This window comes from Hydra viridissima, unplaced genomic scaffold (assembly GCF_058129835.1).
Source record: "Hydra viridissima isolate aposymbiotic clone 2 unplaced genomic scaffold, HvirCarnegie_v1 scaffold_13, whole genome shotgun sequence".
Taxonomy (NCBI): domain Eukaryota; kingdom Metazoa; phylum Cnidaria; class Hydrozoa; order Anthoathecata; family Hydridae; genus Hydra; species Hydra viridissima.
This window is the reverse complement of record NW_028324312.1, coordinates 2,059,410-2,077,630: the sequence shown is the minus strand read 5'-3', so window position 1 is coordinate 2,077,630 and position 18,221 is coordinate 2,059,410. Positions and strand designations below refer to the sequence as shown.

The window sequence follows — 18,221 nt, the reverse complement described above, 5'->3', positions numbered from 1 at the left end:
AACAGCTAAGCAAGCTTTTAGAAGGTATATCTGATCAAAGCTTAAATCTTTCTTGACATCAACACTTACATCCTCAACTTTACCAGGTATATGTTTAAAGTTCACAATATCTAAATCTTTTGGATCAAAATCTAGTGCAATGTCTATTTTATCTGTTGAAGTAGCTGGACCTGTTGAATGTCCACCATCCACAACCGAGAAACATTTTCTAAAAGGTAGTTCATTTGCATGTAACAAGCAGACCAACCATTGCAATGTTCTCCCAAGACCTTCTTCTAATTTTCTGATTATTCCATTGTGTTGACCTGTGTTATTCACAGAACCATCGCAAACAACTGCTGCTAAAGTGTCTGATGATTTGATGTTGTTGATGCTCAATAATATCTCTTGTGCAATATGAATAGCTTTACTACTTTGTGGCATGACATGATTGACATATTTGTTTTGCGGAAATGACACTATCACATAATGTTCTTCTTTGAAATTTCGTCGGACACCACTTGCTTTAACGGAAGTGATATCCTGCTTCCCATCAAATCCAATGCAAAGTACATTTTGGACTTCAGCAGCATGCTTTTCAACTTCTTTTTTCCTCCACATATTTCTCTGACGACGAAGTTTTGCTGGATCAATAGCATTCTCTGGTGTTATAAGATCTAAATCTTTTAGTACTGCATTTGCTATTAAGCAAGCATCTCTGTTACTGATTTTACACCTATCCATGGCCTTACACAACTCAGGATATTGTTTAGTGTTGTAAACTTTGATCTCTTCATCACTTGACATCTTATTATCATTTGATATCACTTTATAACTTGACATGACTTTATCATCTGACATCTCAATTGGCAAAAATTCTTCATCTGACTTTGACTGTTCATTATCACTACAATATGTTTCATTTGGATCAATTTCTTTATCAAATTTCATTTTCTTATCTGTAATTGGTAAATTGCATGTTTTACTTCCTCTTTTTTCTCTCTTCTGCAGCTTAATTGTTTCTTCTTTGTCTACTTTTCCTATTACCATCTTCCGTACTGTTTTTTGATCTATCCAGAACTCCCATTCAAGTGTTGGAATTTTTTTTGGCAGTGGACATAAACAAGCTGACCTTTCTCGAACACCATTATCAAAACACTTACACAGACAAATATCGAATAGTTGGTCTAACATCTGCAAACTTGGTTTAAATGTGCAGAGGACTTCTTGCGATCAGAGTATTTACCAAGCTCATGTACTTTGTTGATTAGTCTCTTTATGCGAATAACTAAGCTGCTGACTGCAATGGTAGGAATACTTGCTTTGTTGTACAGTGCTTTAATTTCATTAGCTATGACTGTTGCTCTTTCAGTAACACTTGTGCAATTGTTATTTTTTAGTAAATAGTCATATGCTTTAAAAACATCAGCAGAAGTTGGCAGTTGATTTATTTGAAATGGTCTTGGTTGTCCAAGTATACCATGTTCAGTTTCACTTCGTGTTTTAACAGTAGCCATTTTTATTTTCAATTTTAACTAATTAAAGTAAAACAAAAAAACAAACAGCGTAAGTAAATATCTTGTAACGAAGTGAAGGATCATGTTAATCGGAATTCAACAAACAACACTAACAGCTTTTTGTTTTATATTTCGTAGGGTGCTCTAAACTTTTGCAAAGTTCTGTACACTATTAATATAATATTATTAACATGAATCATCAAAAAATCTAAATCTTAATGCTTTTATTCTGCAATTATACGACTGTTGTAAAATAGCATCATTTTGACCTTATATAGTAAAATTCAAGTTAAAGTTGGCAAAACAAAATAAAATTTTTATTACATTTCTTTTACATATCATTAATAGAGACAACGAAATGCAACTTTATTTCCATGTTTCATAAAAAAAAAAAAAATTGACCCACCCTAATATATATATATATATATATATATATATATATATATATATATATATATATATATATATATATTAGGGTACGTCACTTAAAAAAAAAATGACCAAAGTAACTTCTAGCATTAATATTACATGGCCAATATATATAATAAATAAAAATTCGAAAAAAAAATTGAAAAAATTTTTTTTTTTTCCTTCCGGGAAACTGTTTTTTTTGTCATCGTAAAATCGTTAATTATCCGTATTTCAGAACGTAAAGTTTTCGAATTTAAAAAAATCATATCTCATTGAACATCTGTGAACTTTTCATTTTAATTGTGTATAACACATGAAAAAAAACTAGGGAAAAGATTGGTATCGAAAAACCAAGATTAAACTAGGGCCGACGGGCTAGAACCCCGGGGGGTTACCAGACCTTTTTTTTATTTTTTAAAAGTTTCAAGTAATATGAAAAAATAATAAAAAAATTTTCTACCTACCAGGGAATATGTATATTTTTAAGATGTCAGATATGAAAAAGAAAAAAACAAATGACATTAATATTAACTATTTGTTTTGCATAGTGACATATTTATGTTAAAACATATTTACTGTATAAATAATCAAATTCAAGTGTCTTTTAAAAAATTATTTCTTAGATCTTTTTTAGAGTGAAGCTTAGGCATTAATAGTCTATGAGCCAACCTAGCCCTGACAAATCCATCTCTTCTCTCAAATCCACAAACCGATGCAGATGGATCTGTCACCTCTTTTACCGCTCTTTCGCAAGATTGTGTGTGTAGGGGAAAGTAGGGTGCTTCAAAAGGTATATCTAAGAAATTGTCAAGATCTTTTGTAGGTATTTGGCATGTAAATACATGTTCTGATTTATCTTCTTTGTCCCAGTTGATCAGTTCTTGTATGGATATAGCTCCCAGAATGAGTTGGACCTTCTTCCTTATACTGAATCGAGTGTCTCCATACTCCGAACTTTTCCCTATCTCTTTGATAGTTTTAATGGCAAACCTCCTAGATTCTTTACCTGAGCTTGCTATAAGGGAAAGAACCAAAGATTCAGAAATAGCAAAATAAACTCCATTTTTTATGTAGGGAGTAACAATTTCTTTTATCTCATCCTCCTATTTTCTTAGCAGTCTTAACAGTGTTACTATGTGTTACGGGGCCTCAACAATACTGTGTTTCACTTTGATTTTATACCACATGTTAAAATACACTTTAACTACCCATTTTAAAATTACATGAAATCTTCTTAGCACATCATCAGTAAAACCATGGTTACTCATTTAAAGAAAAATAATAGCTTTTTCAATAGTAAGCCATCTGCAATAGGAAAGATTGCCACACTTAGCCATTTTTATTTTTTGGCCCATCTTGCGTGTAGTCAAACATGTAATCAGTTTGTAGTAGAGAGCTGAATCTGTTGACATTGAACTTAGAATTTTTTCAGGGATCTGGATTAATGGTTCCAACTGCGAAATAGGTTCAAATGTGTCAAGTCTTTCCAAACTGTTTATTTTTAAAAGAGCTTTTCCGATTGGTCCAGTGAAACCAACATTTGAATTGGTGGGTCCATCCAGAGTGACAATAATGTGCCTCAAAGGAAGCAAGTAAACCAGAAACACTTTCTACCTAACAATTGTTCAAGATTTGTCAACAAACCTCCATCTTTCCCTAAACCAGTTACAGCGTTTGTTGAATCTGCTCCTATTACTTCTAGAGATTTATGTACTCCCCGAGGAACCATCCAGTTGAATTCTCCAATAGCTGCTTGTTTAGCAGGCTTTTAGGAGATATTGCCTTCATGGGTGTAAAATGTGTAATATAGTGACCGTCAAGTTCAGAAGTAACAGTAATGTGTTCTTCTTTTACAACCCTTTGATGAAATCGTTTTGTTACAGGGCTTTGCTTTAAAGGTATGGTAAAATCTTTTCTGCTATCATCAAATATACCTTTGATAGATTGTAATTGAAACCTCATTTCTTCAGATGACTATGCTTTAGTCATTACTGCTTTCCTAGCTCTAACAACTTTCTAAGGATCTACAGCCAAACATTTCAGGTGTTAAAAAGTTATCAAAAATAAGGTCTTGAAGAAAAGCTGAAATTACTGCTGATTTGCAGCTGGTGAAATACCAAATCTCAAAAAAGCTTCATCAGTATTACTAATGGACATAAAATTTAGTTTCCATTTATCTCCTGAAACAGGTACATCTTCCATTTCTATTCTATTTGAATTATCATCACGTATGAAAGACTCAACATAATCTTTATTTTTTGAAGTTTCTTCCTCTTCTTTTTTTCTAATTTGTTTATCTAGATTTGACTTTCTTTTCAGCTTCAACTTTTCTAAAGAACCCTGTCTAACTGTTTCCATAGTATCTTTACAAGTCATTGGATATTTTAATAGTGACCCAGTTTTTTCTCTTTCAGCTTTTAGCCAAATAAGTTCACTTTTTGGAATCTTATTTTCCCTCGGACAAGTACACTGAATATGTGCAAAATCTAAACAACTATTTAATTTTGAGCACTTTTCACTACTTAAAGTGATTTCACATTTACAAGATGTAATGTTAGTAATTGATCTTATTTAATTTCCCAGGTAAAAACAGTTTTTTGGACTGCGTTCCCTCAAGAAATTTGACTAAACTTATTCCAGGCTAATTCTAATTCTTGTACCAAAGATATCTTGTTTATTACCGCAGGAAACTTGAAAAGAGCATTCGATCTTGTCCACTGTTGAAGAACAAATTCTACTAATTATACCCTAACCCAGATAGCACATCGACGTCCTACCGACAACTTTTAGACGTCTTTGTTATGATCGGCCCTACGTCGGCTAAAGACGTCAGCTTGTCTGCGATTTGATCACCAGTTCTACGTCGGCCTAATCTGACTTGCCCGACGTCCAGAAAATAGTATTTTGCCGACGTCGGCACATTGACATTATTGTTACTTTAGAAAAGAGGTGAAATAGCCAACGGGTTAAGAAGTCGGATGGGCAGCAAATTGATTATCGGTCTTGAGTAAGCACAATATTAATATTCTTACCCCGTTCATATATATAAACTGGACTTTGTTTAAACACACTAGTTCATCGACGTACCAAAAGCAACATCTTTTTGAAATCGAATAAAAAAAACCCATCTAACTTTGAAAGAAAATGTGATTTGATATATATATATATATATATATATATATATATATATATATATATATATATATATATATATATATATATATATATATATATATGTATGTATGTATATATATATGAAGACCTCAGTGGAAAAACCAGCGTTGTCACATTTTTCTTATTTTGAGATAATCAATTTTTAAAGTTCAAAACGTTCTTTAAAATTTAATTTATACGCTGCTCTTTAGTTTTATATGTATATATATAGATTAACTATATTTATATTAGATTATTTGTTAAAAATTAGAAAATAAATATTTTTTCAATGTATTTTTGGGAAACTTACCTTCTTTTTTGTTTAAAAACAGAACATCTTAAAAATGGGCTCTTAATGATGTAAGGGGCCTCAAAAGACAGTTGACCCTACTGTTTCTTTAGCTAATTTTTGTTTATCCCGCTGAAACGTCTATGGGAAGTTATAACATTATGTTAACATCTATTGTGGAGCGATAGATTTTTTTTATCTAAAAAAGTCAAATTAATTGAAACAAATTTTAACAAAAATTAATCAGAAACATAACTATACATGAAATTAATGAGAAACATAACCATAATTAAAATATATTTTTCTTATCAGTATCTGAATCTTCTGATGCCGAATCTTGTGTTTCTGTGTTTGAAGTAACAAGATTATTAAAAAAACTGTGATTATCAGGTTTACATAGGCGCTTCAGAACTTGTAAGTCGTTATACTTGGCAGTACTTATTGTTAGAACTGAGGAATACATATTAAACAGATTGAGTGCAGTTTCTGTTTGATTATTTTGTCTACGTTTTACCAAAACAGTATTTTCAATATTGCCATTCCAGTTGTTACGAAAGAGAAGCAGTGCAGGGTGTATATCTTCAATGACAAGTTCTCTGATTGGTCGAGTTTTTATCGGACATGCGCACTTATAATATTGTTTCAAGAAATCAGAAAATCTGAAAAAATTAACATTGAAAAAATTTACAACATTAAAAAGTGAAAGTTTTTTTCTGCAATTCTTAAGAATCTGACGCCAATCCTCAGGAATTTCAACATTAGCCTTTATATTAAAATTTGCCATGTCACGATCGCATTCCATATAGGAATGACCTCGTATAGAAAATGATACTTTGATACATTTAAAACCTTTTTGAAAGTGAACCATCCAATGCAAAAAACGAAACACAGTGTAATTTTTGTTTTGTCCTGCACATCCATCGCAAAAAAAATGTAATTCAAAGACTGTGTCAGAAAGATGATTAATGATAAAATGATAAAGCATAGAGCAAACATCATCAGCTCCCTTTTTTCCTGTTGTTTCATCGTATGTATAAAGAAAAACTTCACTGGATAGGATGTGTATATTAAATGAAAAAAATTTAAGCTGTCTTCGGTAATACACACCGTTAGTTGATTTATTAGGCAAGGGTAAATTCTTCTGAAAATCAAAAGCAATAGCTTCAAATGTCTCTGAGTTTTTTGCTCGTTTTTTTTGCATCTGACTTTCTGTTATAAAATACAGCAGCTTTTTTTGTGTGAAAATCATGCTCTGTTTCAAGATCTTTTTTTTTTTATTTAGTTTGATAATATCTTCACCAACTGCATTTAAAAGCTCTTGGTCAGTGTGTTTTATATTTACAATGAACTCATCACATGCTAAACAAGTGTCTTTTCGTGGAAAGCAAAACCCAATATTAAATTTATTGTTAAAAACTACTCTGTATGTTTCGTATCCTAATTTAACAGTTGGGTAAGCATGTTTGAATAGTTCAAATATTTTAGAGACATTTTGATCTTCAGATAAGTAAATTTTTTTAGTTTTTCCAATAGCATAATGAGATGACTTTCCTCTGAAAGAAGATATATATTTTTGGATAGCTTCACTGTCACTTTCGGTTATTTTGTGTGGCCGATTTTTATGTTTGCCTCTGCCATCATTTGGAGGGCGACCTAAAAGAACAAAATTACATAATGTTTATATACACAAATATATATATAAATAGTTTAGTTCATAACTTAAAATATTATAAATAACTTCTTTAACTATTTACTAGCCAGTTGTAGCAACTGATTTCCTTATTAATTCGATCCTAGCTTTTGTAATTCCGAAAAAAGACATCATAGCTTTAATGCAGATTGGAACTTCGATAGCTGATTGTGCTCTTTGCACCCTTACACAATAAGAATATGAAAAATAATGCAGGTAAGTTTTACCTGCATTCTGTCGTGGTCTTCTTTTGTTAATGTTTTGGATTTTTATTAGTGTAGATAATTACGCTTCCTGACTATTTTTAGATGAATATTCATTAAAGTTCTTAATTAGTTCGTACCTTTCGTAACTACTAATATTTTTAAAACATGCAAGTCGAATACAATTACAGTCTGCCCCAATAATGTGGCTCGATAAATTGTGCATTTTTTTTCTATTTTTGGAATTAATATTAATCTTTCTTTTTCTTGATTTTTCTGTAACCACCGGACTATCATTACTAGCCATTATGTTTTTTGTTTACTTTTTTCCGCGGCTTTTTATTTTACCAATACTTGAGATATTAAGGAATCACGTGGTTTCGTAAACTTAAAAAACTTCGGACAACGTAGGTTATTCCAAATGTAACCCTCAACATCACCGATTGTTCTATTTGGTCATGTTTAATTTTATCCTCCTTTTTAATGAGTGGACTAGTTTTTTCATTTGGTAATTAAAATAAAAGATGAAACAAGATATGCTTGTTTAAAAAATAATAACACAAAAATTTCAAAAATGTGACATCGCTGGTTTTTCCACTGAGGTCTTCATATATATATATATATATATATATATATATATATATATATATATATATATATATATATATGGGAAATAATATAAGGTAAATTAATTCAAAGTAATTTCACCACAAACAAATGCATAAAGGTGCGTTTTGATAAATGGTATCTTTTTTCCTTTGCCCTTCCAATTGACAACTTTGCAACATCTGTGTTCAATAAACGACTTAGTACAGCTCTAGTAGTTGCCTTGACATTAAGACATCAGTTGTAGGGAAAAGCGGGTTCTGGCCCATTGATACTTTTGCGTGGTAATTATGTTTCAGTTTATTGTATTATAAAATGTATGTGGTTATTTTAATCGATAATTTTTATATCTAAAATTTTTTTCTGTTAAAGTTTTAATATTGTTTCAGTTTTACTCTAAAAAATTGCTAGTTTTCTCAGTTTCGACACTAAATATTATTGTCCTTAATTTTTACTATCTTTTTAAATAAGACTATATAGCTATGAAACACAAAAAAAAATTTGCTGAAAGTCTATTGTTAAGGTTTTGAAAAGTATTTTGTATTCGACTTTAGTCTGCTATGACAGTATTTTTGGCCTGCTTAAGTAATCTTTATCTTAACTTCATTTATAACCTATCAACAAGGTTTTGAAATGCATACATGCATACATGCATACATGCATACATGCATACATGCATACATGCATACATGCATACATGCATACATGCATACATACATGCATGCATATATTTCATTTTGGTTAACTGTGAGCAGGTAGTTTAATGTTTTTGAAACCATTCTTCATTATTTCTGAACCATGAAAATATAGTTTATCATCAAGCAGTATTCAGATATTCCTAACAGGATTTAGGTGAAGATATTGTGCATACCATTAAATTTTAGCAATTTTATTTGTGTCAAAACATGATTTAATAAGCCATGATGTGTTTAGTGATTGTCTTACTGGAATGTTCACAGTAGAGGATATTTTCATCTACAAAAGGTAACGTTTGTCTTTTCAGAATTGAATTATGTATATGTTTGTTCCATATTTCTTCTATGCGATAGAGTATCTCTATCCAGAAAATCCTGAAAAGCACTTTGAAATCATCAAGCCTCAGCCACCACCATGCTTCATAGTTTTAGTATTGCACACTTGCTTTAATTATTTGCTAAATGGACTTCTCAAATTATGTTTACTATCCTAACTTTTTATCCTTGACTTTGAATTATCCAATTATAATATTAATCTCCACTGTTGTACTGTCCCATTTCTGTGAGCCTTTCTGAATAAAAATGGTTTTGAGTTCCTTGCAAATATAAATGGTTTTTGTTGCTGAACGATTATCATACAGCTCTGAATCATCCAAACATCACCGCATAACTTCTTTTGTAATATTAAGTTTCAGTTTGCATATTTTACATCTGACACTTACACCATGAAATTACAATGACATTTAACCTATAACCTTTAAACTGATGCAGTATGTTTGGTGTTTTAAATAAATTTTTTATCATAATTAACTGATTTACATATATTCATTCTGAACAGAAATTATTCTTTTTTTTCCGTTTGTAAATATGACTTTACCCAAAGGTAAGCAAAAACCTGATTGAACAAATATCTTTTATTGCATAACAAAAACAAAAAAAACCGTGCAATTTCTATCCAATTAAGTATCAATCACACCTTATGACATTTTTACAATACTCAGGCAAATGTATTTGTTCCATTTCATTTTGATCAGCTGGTAAGGAGTTGAACCACTTCTGTGTGGCCTCCTTATTTTCCTCTGCAAACATAAACCATCCATACAAAGAGACCTCTAAATCATTAATATTTGTTTAGATCATTGATTAACATATTGGCTTTAGGCCAATATGTTAATCAATACTACATGTTATTGGTAAAAAAATGCAAACGACATAGTTTTAAATGAGATGAAGAAATTAAGTCATTCATAGCTGATCAATTGGAAACGGAAAAAATATGTTTGTATAGATATTGTAAAGAAGTCATAAATGCGTTATGCACGCTAATTTAATAACATCCTTTATTATATTAATTTTATGTAAAACAAATATTGGTAAATTCCTAAGACTTTTTCAACATGTGAAATATAAAAGAAGTCTGGATATAATTATCAAAAAAATAAAGCTTAATATTTAAAATATTTTCGATCTTTAGTCATTTTTATACAACTGTAATTAATGTTATTAATAATACTGCCAATACTGGGGAATCTGACAAATTTATTATGGGTCTTGAATATTTGGAAAATAAGGAAGCACTTTTTGTAGCCCAGAAATGAGTCTTCGTTAAGTTTAGAATTCGTTTTATTTGTTCAATACAAAAGTTGTTTTAAATATGTTAAGTAATAGTGGCTATATGTATATATATATGAACTACACACATATATATATATTTCATATAAATATATATATATATCGTTTGATGTAGAGTTGTATTAAAATAATACAAATCTCTTGTTCGTTGAAAAGTGCTCGATGTTAAGGAAATTTATTTTGATTATATATAAATTTCAAAACAGAGCGATTTATAATTATATAAACGATAAAGAAAAAAACTTTTATTATGGAACTTTAAGTTTCATGCCTAACGGCAATCATCAGCCATATATTACAAAATTAAACGTTAAAATTACATATATAATTGCGGTGGCGTGAGTTCTAATGACTCCATAGAAACAAAATCTTAAAAGTATAATGTGACGTAAACGTAAAGTGAACCAGGATCATTCTTCGGTATTAAATGAGGAAATAAGGAACTTATTCTTGTGCCTGCACTTCGAGACCATTTCACTCCTTGTATTAAGTAGGTTATCTCCTTTGTACATCAAAATTTGAAACTTCTCGTTCAAACAAAGGTTACAAACTCTTGATGCTGGGTTGTATGGTTTGCATTTTTTAATAGTTTTCCATCTGATAAAAGGTGTGAAGTTTTTTTCTTTTAATTTCCATACCTCCTTTGATAGCTCTGTATCGTTCTTGTACCTAACTGCATTAAAGGATTTTAAGTGGTTAGCATACCGAGCTTTAAAAGATGTTTCGCTAAGTCCTATATACACTTTTTCTTTATAATCCTGATTGTTCGAATATACGGTGGCCTAATAAACGATGTTGTTGGAAAGGCAACGATTGTTCATTGGACATTTCGATTTGTCAGTGCAGTTGCATTTCATTTTATTAGTTTTTGCCTCATTTTGCAAAATGTTTTTGTTGTGAGAGTTAATACTGGATTATATATATGGCATGCAAGAATAACTAATTTTGATTGTGTTTCTATTAAATATTTTACGAAGCCTGTGGTTAACTAGGAAGTGGAGGTCGATGAGGTTCAAAAAACATTTACCTATTTTTGTAACAACATTTGCACTGAAAGGAGGATTATACCAAATTATCTTACGTTTATGGTTGCCGTTTGTTGATTTTATACTTGGATGGTACGCAAGTTCGCAATTGTAACCCGATTTTTTCAAGGCTTCTTGATAAGGAGGAATACTTTCTTTAAAAATCGCTTCACTTGACGATGCTGCTGATAATCTTAATTCAATAGTTTTAGGAATACTTTTTATTACACTTGGTGGATGATTAGAACTAGTATTTATATAACTCAGTATATCATCTGGTTTGCGATATGGTTGAAAAGAACCATCGTTAAGATTTAGTGTTAGATCGAGATAGTTGACTATTTTCAAATTGCATTTAATAGAGATAAGAAGATTATTTTTTTTAAAAAATTTGTACAAAATGTTTCTTTATTCTCTCCATTTCCTGACCACTTTTGTTCCAAAACATAGCTAATCCATCATCTCGATATATACCGAAAGTGCTTTGTTCATAAAACTGCGAGATTTGATGCAAAATAAAAATTCCCACTAATTCGCAAATCTCCGCGCCATCATAGGCCCCCATGGTGACGTCAAATAATCCCCCCTTTTTCTTAATCCAAGCAGTTCCATTGCTAAATAATAATGATTTCCTTGCATGGTGTATAAATCTCTTTTGTTCGCTATTTATTGTTAGATGTTGCTCTGCAAAAGTTATTGGGCTTTTTAGTAGGTTTTCGTTAATTGATGGATAAAAATCATTAATGTCAAAGACAAAGAACTTACAGAATTGCTTTTCATTTATGGTTTGAAACCAATTTATAACATTTTGAGTGTTTTGCCATTGGTTCAATTTTTAAACAATGGCAAAACACTCAAAATGTTATAAATTGGTTTCAAACCATAAATGAAAAGCAATTCTGTAAGTTCTTAGTCTTTGATATTAATGATTTTTATTCTCATGCCACCGCAATTATATATGTAATTTTAACGTTTAATTTTGTAATATATGGCTGATGATTGCCGTTAGGCATGAAACTTAAAGTTCCATAATAAAAGTTTTTTTCTTTATCGTTTTTAATTATAATTATATATATATATATATATATATATATATATATATATACATTTTACTTCAAACTTCTAAATTTAATTTAGAAGTTTGAACTGAAGTTTCAAAAATGTTAAAAATCACAAATATTAAATAAGTATAATTGATTTTTCTTAATCAAATTATTTTAAGTTTTTCAGTAGACATTTCGCAATGGTCTCTTTTTGGTGAATGTTTTAAAACATGTAATCAAGGCAATCCTGTCCGTAAACGAACTCGAACATGTTCACCTGCAACCCTTTGTCAAAGCACCCAGGTTATTGAAACAATACCTTGTAACTTAGAGTTTGCTTGTCCAGGTTGGTATCTGAATAACTTGAGATTTAAAGAAATCTTGAATAATCATTATATTTTTTTTTTTTTCTGCCATTGTGTTAGGCAATTTTTATTAATGAAATAATTTGACATAGAGAACAAAATAGCTGATTGGGCAGGCTGGAGCGCTTGCTCTGCATCATGCCAATTATCAGACACAAACCCATTACGTTTTCGAACACGAGATTATTGCCTTAATAATGATCTATCTGCATTTTAGTGTATGGCTGAAGATGTGATAAATTATGAAACTTGTAATACAGACTCGTGCTTAGTAGGTAGCTAACATATGCTAATAACAAACATTAATGTAAGTTTCATTTTATAAAAAGTTATTTATCTTCTTCGCCCTTATTTTAAAGTTTATATGAAATATAATTTTTCCTGCAGCATGTAATTTTTAAAAATATTTATACCCATTTTTACAGCGAAATCTTGCTCTGGTTTAAATATCAGTTTTTTTATGGTACTGGATTCTTATTCTCGAGTCTCAGCATCACTGTTTGATAATCAATAAGCTAAAGAAAAAAATTCTTTCAAAGCTTTTATTTCTAATTCAGAACTTGGTTTAAATCCTAACATTCTAGTTGCTGTTGTAAACTTTGGTTTATCTTCAGAAATTACATATCCTTGCGGTCAACTTTCCGCTAAAACGCAGGTGATTGAATATCGATAATTTATCCAAGAAAAATGGTGCAACAGCAAATAATGACGCTTTGTTAAAAGCAGGAGAACCATACAAGGGTTGCCAGAGATAAAATGTGTTGCCAATTTTATTTCTTACAAATGTTCACGAAGTGGTTGAACAAGATATGAACATTAGATTTGAAGCTGAAGCAATTATAAAAAATGAAGCGTTATTGTATATTGGAGCAGTTGGTTCTTTAGTAAATATTTCTGATATTCAGAGAATGTCCAAAAATATAATAAGCAATTCAGAAATATTGTCATATCAATTTGCAGAAACGTTTTCAGAACTGTCAACACCCATCCCTGAAAGTCTATTTGCTTCATTGAAAGTTTGTGAAAGTAAGCATTTTCTTGAGCTTATTTTTTTTTGATTTTATATCGCATTAACTTACTCCTCTCTTCAGTATTAATTTTCAAGATCACAGTAGGAAGGGGTTACATATATATTTAGAACAAAAATCTTTTAACCAAGTACCTTTAAAGAATGAGTTGCCATTAACTTCAATCAAAATTTATATCAACATTAATAATATTTAATTAGAATTACTAAAATTTTTGTTGTTAGAAATTATAACATAAATATGATAATAGTATAATACTGATAATTATAAATTGTAATAATAATGTTAATAGTATTAAAATGTAATATATATACATACATATATATATATATATATATATATATATATATATATATATATATATATATATATATATATATATATATATATATATATATATATATATGTTTTTATTAAACATATATATAATAATATAGTATTATTAACATTAACATTACATTATGTAGTATAAATAGTGTAAGGGCCATCTTTTTATGTATTACTTTATTTTTTGCGAGCTATCAAGGTTTTAGAAGTTCAACGGAGGTAAGGGCTCCAGGGTTATATGGAGAGTATGCGAAGGTTAGGGTTGAAGTTCAGGGTGTGGGGACTGTTTGGTTTGAACTGGGCAAAAAATTTTTCTCTCTTTAAAATCTCTTCCGAAAAAATTTTAATGATTCTCTTTAAAACTCTCTTTAAAAATCCGTCTTTCTTTCACATCTCTACTATACTCCCTCCCTTTGGTCCCTATTTCTTTTTTGAGATTTTATACTTTTTGCTTGTTTTCAGTTGCAATACCGAGAGGTTGAATAAATCTCCGCGTGTACATTGTCTCTAAGTTATTGTTTTTAACTTTCTTTCATTACGCTTTATGCTTTGTTTACATGGCAGTTTGAAGAGTTTTTGTATATGCGTCTTTCCGGATCCTTATTTTAGTTTTTCTTTATTTTGCTTATATCTTTTTTATCTTTTATTTACATGATGGGTTGATGAGTCCCCGCGCGTGTGTTTTTTCCCATTCTCCTCCCAAACCCAATTCTCTCTTCTCGGAATATTATAATATTAATTTAGATAAATGCAAATCTGCTTAAACCAAATCCTAATTATAATCTTATCTGATTCTTTAATTAGGTATATTAAACAAAGCCTTTGTATATTACTGTTATTATTTTTAGTGATAATTTATTAGTAAATGGTATATGTACAGATGTACTTTAACTCAAATTTTCAATCTCATTAACAGATAATGATGTTATGATTTTTTTGTTAAAATAGCATTTATTTTCCAAAAACCATCTCTTCACATTTTCAATTGGACTTTACTTAATTTTTTACTTTTAATAAAAAAAAAACTTGTATTTTTATAATGAGTTAAAGTTAAAAATGTTCTTATCTGTCTTACAGCGAAAGGGCAGTGGTCTGAATGGGAAGACTGGAGCATGTGTTCTGTTTACTGTGGAGCCTTTGGGTTTCAGAAACGCACTCGCACCTGTTTAAATTCCTACACCTCCTCAATCCAAGAAGATTGTGGTGGTCTAAATTTTCAACTTAGGGTTTGTAACTTCAAATGCGGTAAGTTGTTTTAAATTTCTATTTTTTCTTTAGTTTTATACATTATTATATTACTATTATTTTTTTAGTTCTAAAGTTTATTCTATTAGTTGTTTTTTCTTTATTTTTTTCTCCCTATTTTGTCATTAATATGTCAAGAACGACACTTCTGTGATTTATAGGCTAAATGTCTCTACCTATAAAACTAAGTTTTATGTCAACTCTATTTTGTTTTACTTTAACACTTTTGAAAAAAAGATAAGTTTTTTACCTGTTTTAATATGCAACTAATTTTTTTGTATTGTTTTTCAATTTTAAGATTGATTTTTATTTTACGGTCAGGTTTTAAAGTAATTTAAAATGCATGTAAAAGTTTTATATTCAGGTACTTTTAGTGAATGGAGTATTTGGAGTGTATGTTCTGGTTCTTGCTGGCTTGAACACAATCGTCCTACCACAACTCGTTTTAGATCATGCAATAACGAACTTGGTCCTTGTTATGGTCTTTTTAATGAAACTCAAGAATGTAAAACAAATACAACTTGTTCAGGTAGTTAGTGGCATTAAAAATGATCTGTTTTTACTTTTTTCATTACAGTTAGTATCTAACTTTTCTGATTTTTAGCTTTTATTCTTGCTTGCTCCTGCTTTTTAATTATAGTATTTCCATATTTTGAAACTTAAATGATTTAAAAGTATATTTAATTAATTGAAATAGAAAGAGAAAATAGTTCTTAATAAAACTTTAAGTAACTTAATTTATGTGGAAACATTTCAGTTGTATGGAATGTTTCGTTTATAGGTACTTCTTTATAAGCAGTAAGGATTTCTTCATTTATCAGTTAGGTTTAATTCAAAGATAAAGATTTGCTTTTAATGCGTTTTCTGTATAGTTTCTGGATATTTTTTTACTAAAAAAAAAAAAGGAAATCAATTAATCTTAAAAAATGACAAATTTTCAAAGAAATCAGATACTACTAAATTAGTTTCAGTCCATTATTTAATGATAAAAGAATAGTAATTTTTGCAGCATTTCCTTATTTTGTGGCCAATCCCTCCTAATTTCTATTTGGACTATGATTTTTTTAAAGTTCTTTATTAACACTAAGTTATTCACTGTTGTACTAACTGAAACAGAACAAGCCACAGTTTGACATATACAAAATTACAGTGGAAAAGTTCAATACAACTACGCCGTCAAAAATCAAAAGATTGATATACAAGAGAGTTTTTGGTATAGTTTCAAAGCATTTATGTTGACATTTCTCTCTTTTGAGATACTAATTGCAAAATTACTCTAATTGTTTTGTTGGTTGTTAAAATATCAGGTTAGAAAAATGTTTAACTGCTCGGGTAATAAAGCAGTTTGCTAGTCCACTTCAATAATCATTTTAACATTTTTTTATGCAACTAGGCATATAAAAGACTGTGTAAAGATTGCAAAAAGTTTCACAAAAAAAAGCATTTTTATAAAAAAAAAAAAAATTCATAATATTATAAGTTTTTTATTTACAACCTGATCAAAGTACTAAGTTTTTTTTAAGTACTGTTTATAAATTTTTTCAAAAATTTTGTTGCAGATATTAATCATTTAACTTTTACACCGGTTTTTTATTTGATGGTGTTTTAATTAGTTTATATGTTTCATAGTGTTTTAATTAGATTTTTGCTTCATGGTGATTTGATTATATTTAATAGTGTTTTCAGTAATTGCTCCAATAGTGTTTTATGCAGGTTTTCTCTTTTAAAGATCAGCTTTAGATATAGATTTAAATCAGCTAGCTTGTTATGATTGAAGATCTGCTGCAAAATTCAAGGTCAAAGTTTAAGCTTGAGCTTTTACTCAGCCATTTGACCAAAATTTTTGTATTTGCATAATTTAAATTAGACGAATATTGGGTATATTTAAAATATGCAAATAATTCAAGTATCAAGATATATACTTCCGATGGTTATACTACTCATTTCTCAATCAGTGTTTTGCTCAAATACTTTTGAAAGATATGGGTTTTAATTTATTTCACATGTCTGTATTCTGCTTTAAAAAAATGATTTCTCAATTAGCTTGTATAGTTTGTTTTTTGCAAGAAGTGTGGAAAATAATAAACTGCTTAATACTAATTTTCAAGCCGTATTAAAGTTGCCACTGCACTGTTATAAAATTTTAGAAAAAATGCAACCTACTCTTCCCGAAGAAACCCTTGGATGGATGGATGGTAGGATGAAATTATATACCTTACTAATAAAAAAACAGTAAAAATTAAAATGATACATTTATATCCAAAAAAAATTGAAGTTAAATTTTTATTCTATGAACACAGAAATGAAAAATGATAGCGGTCAGATTTTTTTGCGTTTTTGCAGTAAAGATAAATAACATTATTCAGATTTTCCGGGTAAGGGCAGTCAAATTTTAATGTAGGGTTGCACAATAAGTTTTTCTAAATGAGTTTTCTGGGAAAAGACCGATTTTTTACATCCTTGTTTATACTTCTTTGTAGTTGTTGCTTTTGTATCATTTATGTTTCAAAATGTCATATTCTGCAAGAACACACGAAGAGCACAGAAACTTCCTCTGTTTCGTATGTTTTCAAAAGTATGAGCGATAAATAAGAATTAATTATTGAAAAAGTTCACAGTCTCCTTGAACCAATGATAGACTTCAGTGATTCTCGCGTTCCAAAGGGGATTTGTGAGTATTGTCGCCTAAAACTTTGGAAAAAATGTTCTGGTGAATCAGTGAGTTGCCAATAGTCAACAACTTTAAAAGCATAACCAACAGGCCAGAAACAAGGCAACACCAGTGTGATTATCTCATTTGTAAAGTGGGGAGATTGAAACTAAAAAAGCTCCATTCCCTTAACCCAAGTTCAAAGGTAAATGAATCCAAACAAAACGGAAGATGCTAAGTTTGTTTGACAATTGTTGAAAAAGGTCTTCCTCATGACTGCAATCAGGCAACATTCCGATTAATGTAAAGACTTAAGTTGCTGAAAATCAAGTTTTGGCCAACCAAATTTCATCTTCAGTAATT

The 18,221-nt window shown here is 29.7% G+C and overlaps 1 protein-coding gene and 2 pseudogenes across 1 annotated transcript; 1 reads left to right on the top strand and 2 right to left on the bottom strand.

The window, feature by feature from the left end:
* Window positions 1-3,002: 3,002 nt before the first annotated feature.
* LOC149880012 (uncharacterized) lies at window positions 3,003-4,064 on the bottom strand (annotated as a pseudogene).
* A 1,574-nt stretch (window positions 4,065-5,638) lies between these two features.
* On the bottom strand, window positions 5,639-7,549 carry LOC149880011 (uncharacterized; annotated as a pseudogene).
* A 7,495-nt stretch (window positions 7,550-15,044) lies between these two features.
* LOC149880010 (ectin-like) lies at window positions 15,045-16,672 on the top strand. The gene is made up of 2 exons (XM_090069902.1): window positions 15,045-15,208; window positions 15,573-16,672. The coding sequence occupies exons 1-2, from the start codon at window positions 15,076-15,078 to the stop codon at window positions 15,743-15,745; spliced, it is 306 nt and encodes a 101-aa protein (XP_089926028.1). The 5' UTR covers window positions 15,045-15,075; the 3' UTR covers window positions 15,746-16,672.
* Window positions 16,673-18,221: the final 1,549 nt, after the last annotated feature.

What these genes read in the sequence shown, in the direction of transcription:
- LOC149880010 (XM_090069902.1), top strand. Translation starts at nt 15,076, where the DNA reads ATGTGTTCTGTTTACTGTGGAGCCTTTGGGTTTCAGAAACGCACTCGC. An exon ending in GGTTTGTAACTTCAAATGCG is followed by an intron (nt 15,209 to 15,572) that starts GTAAGTTGTTTT and finishes TTTTATATTCAG; the next exon opens with GTACTTTTAGTGAATGGAGT.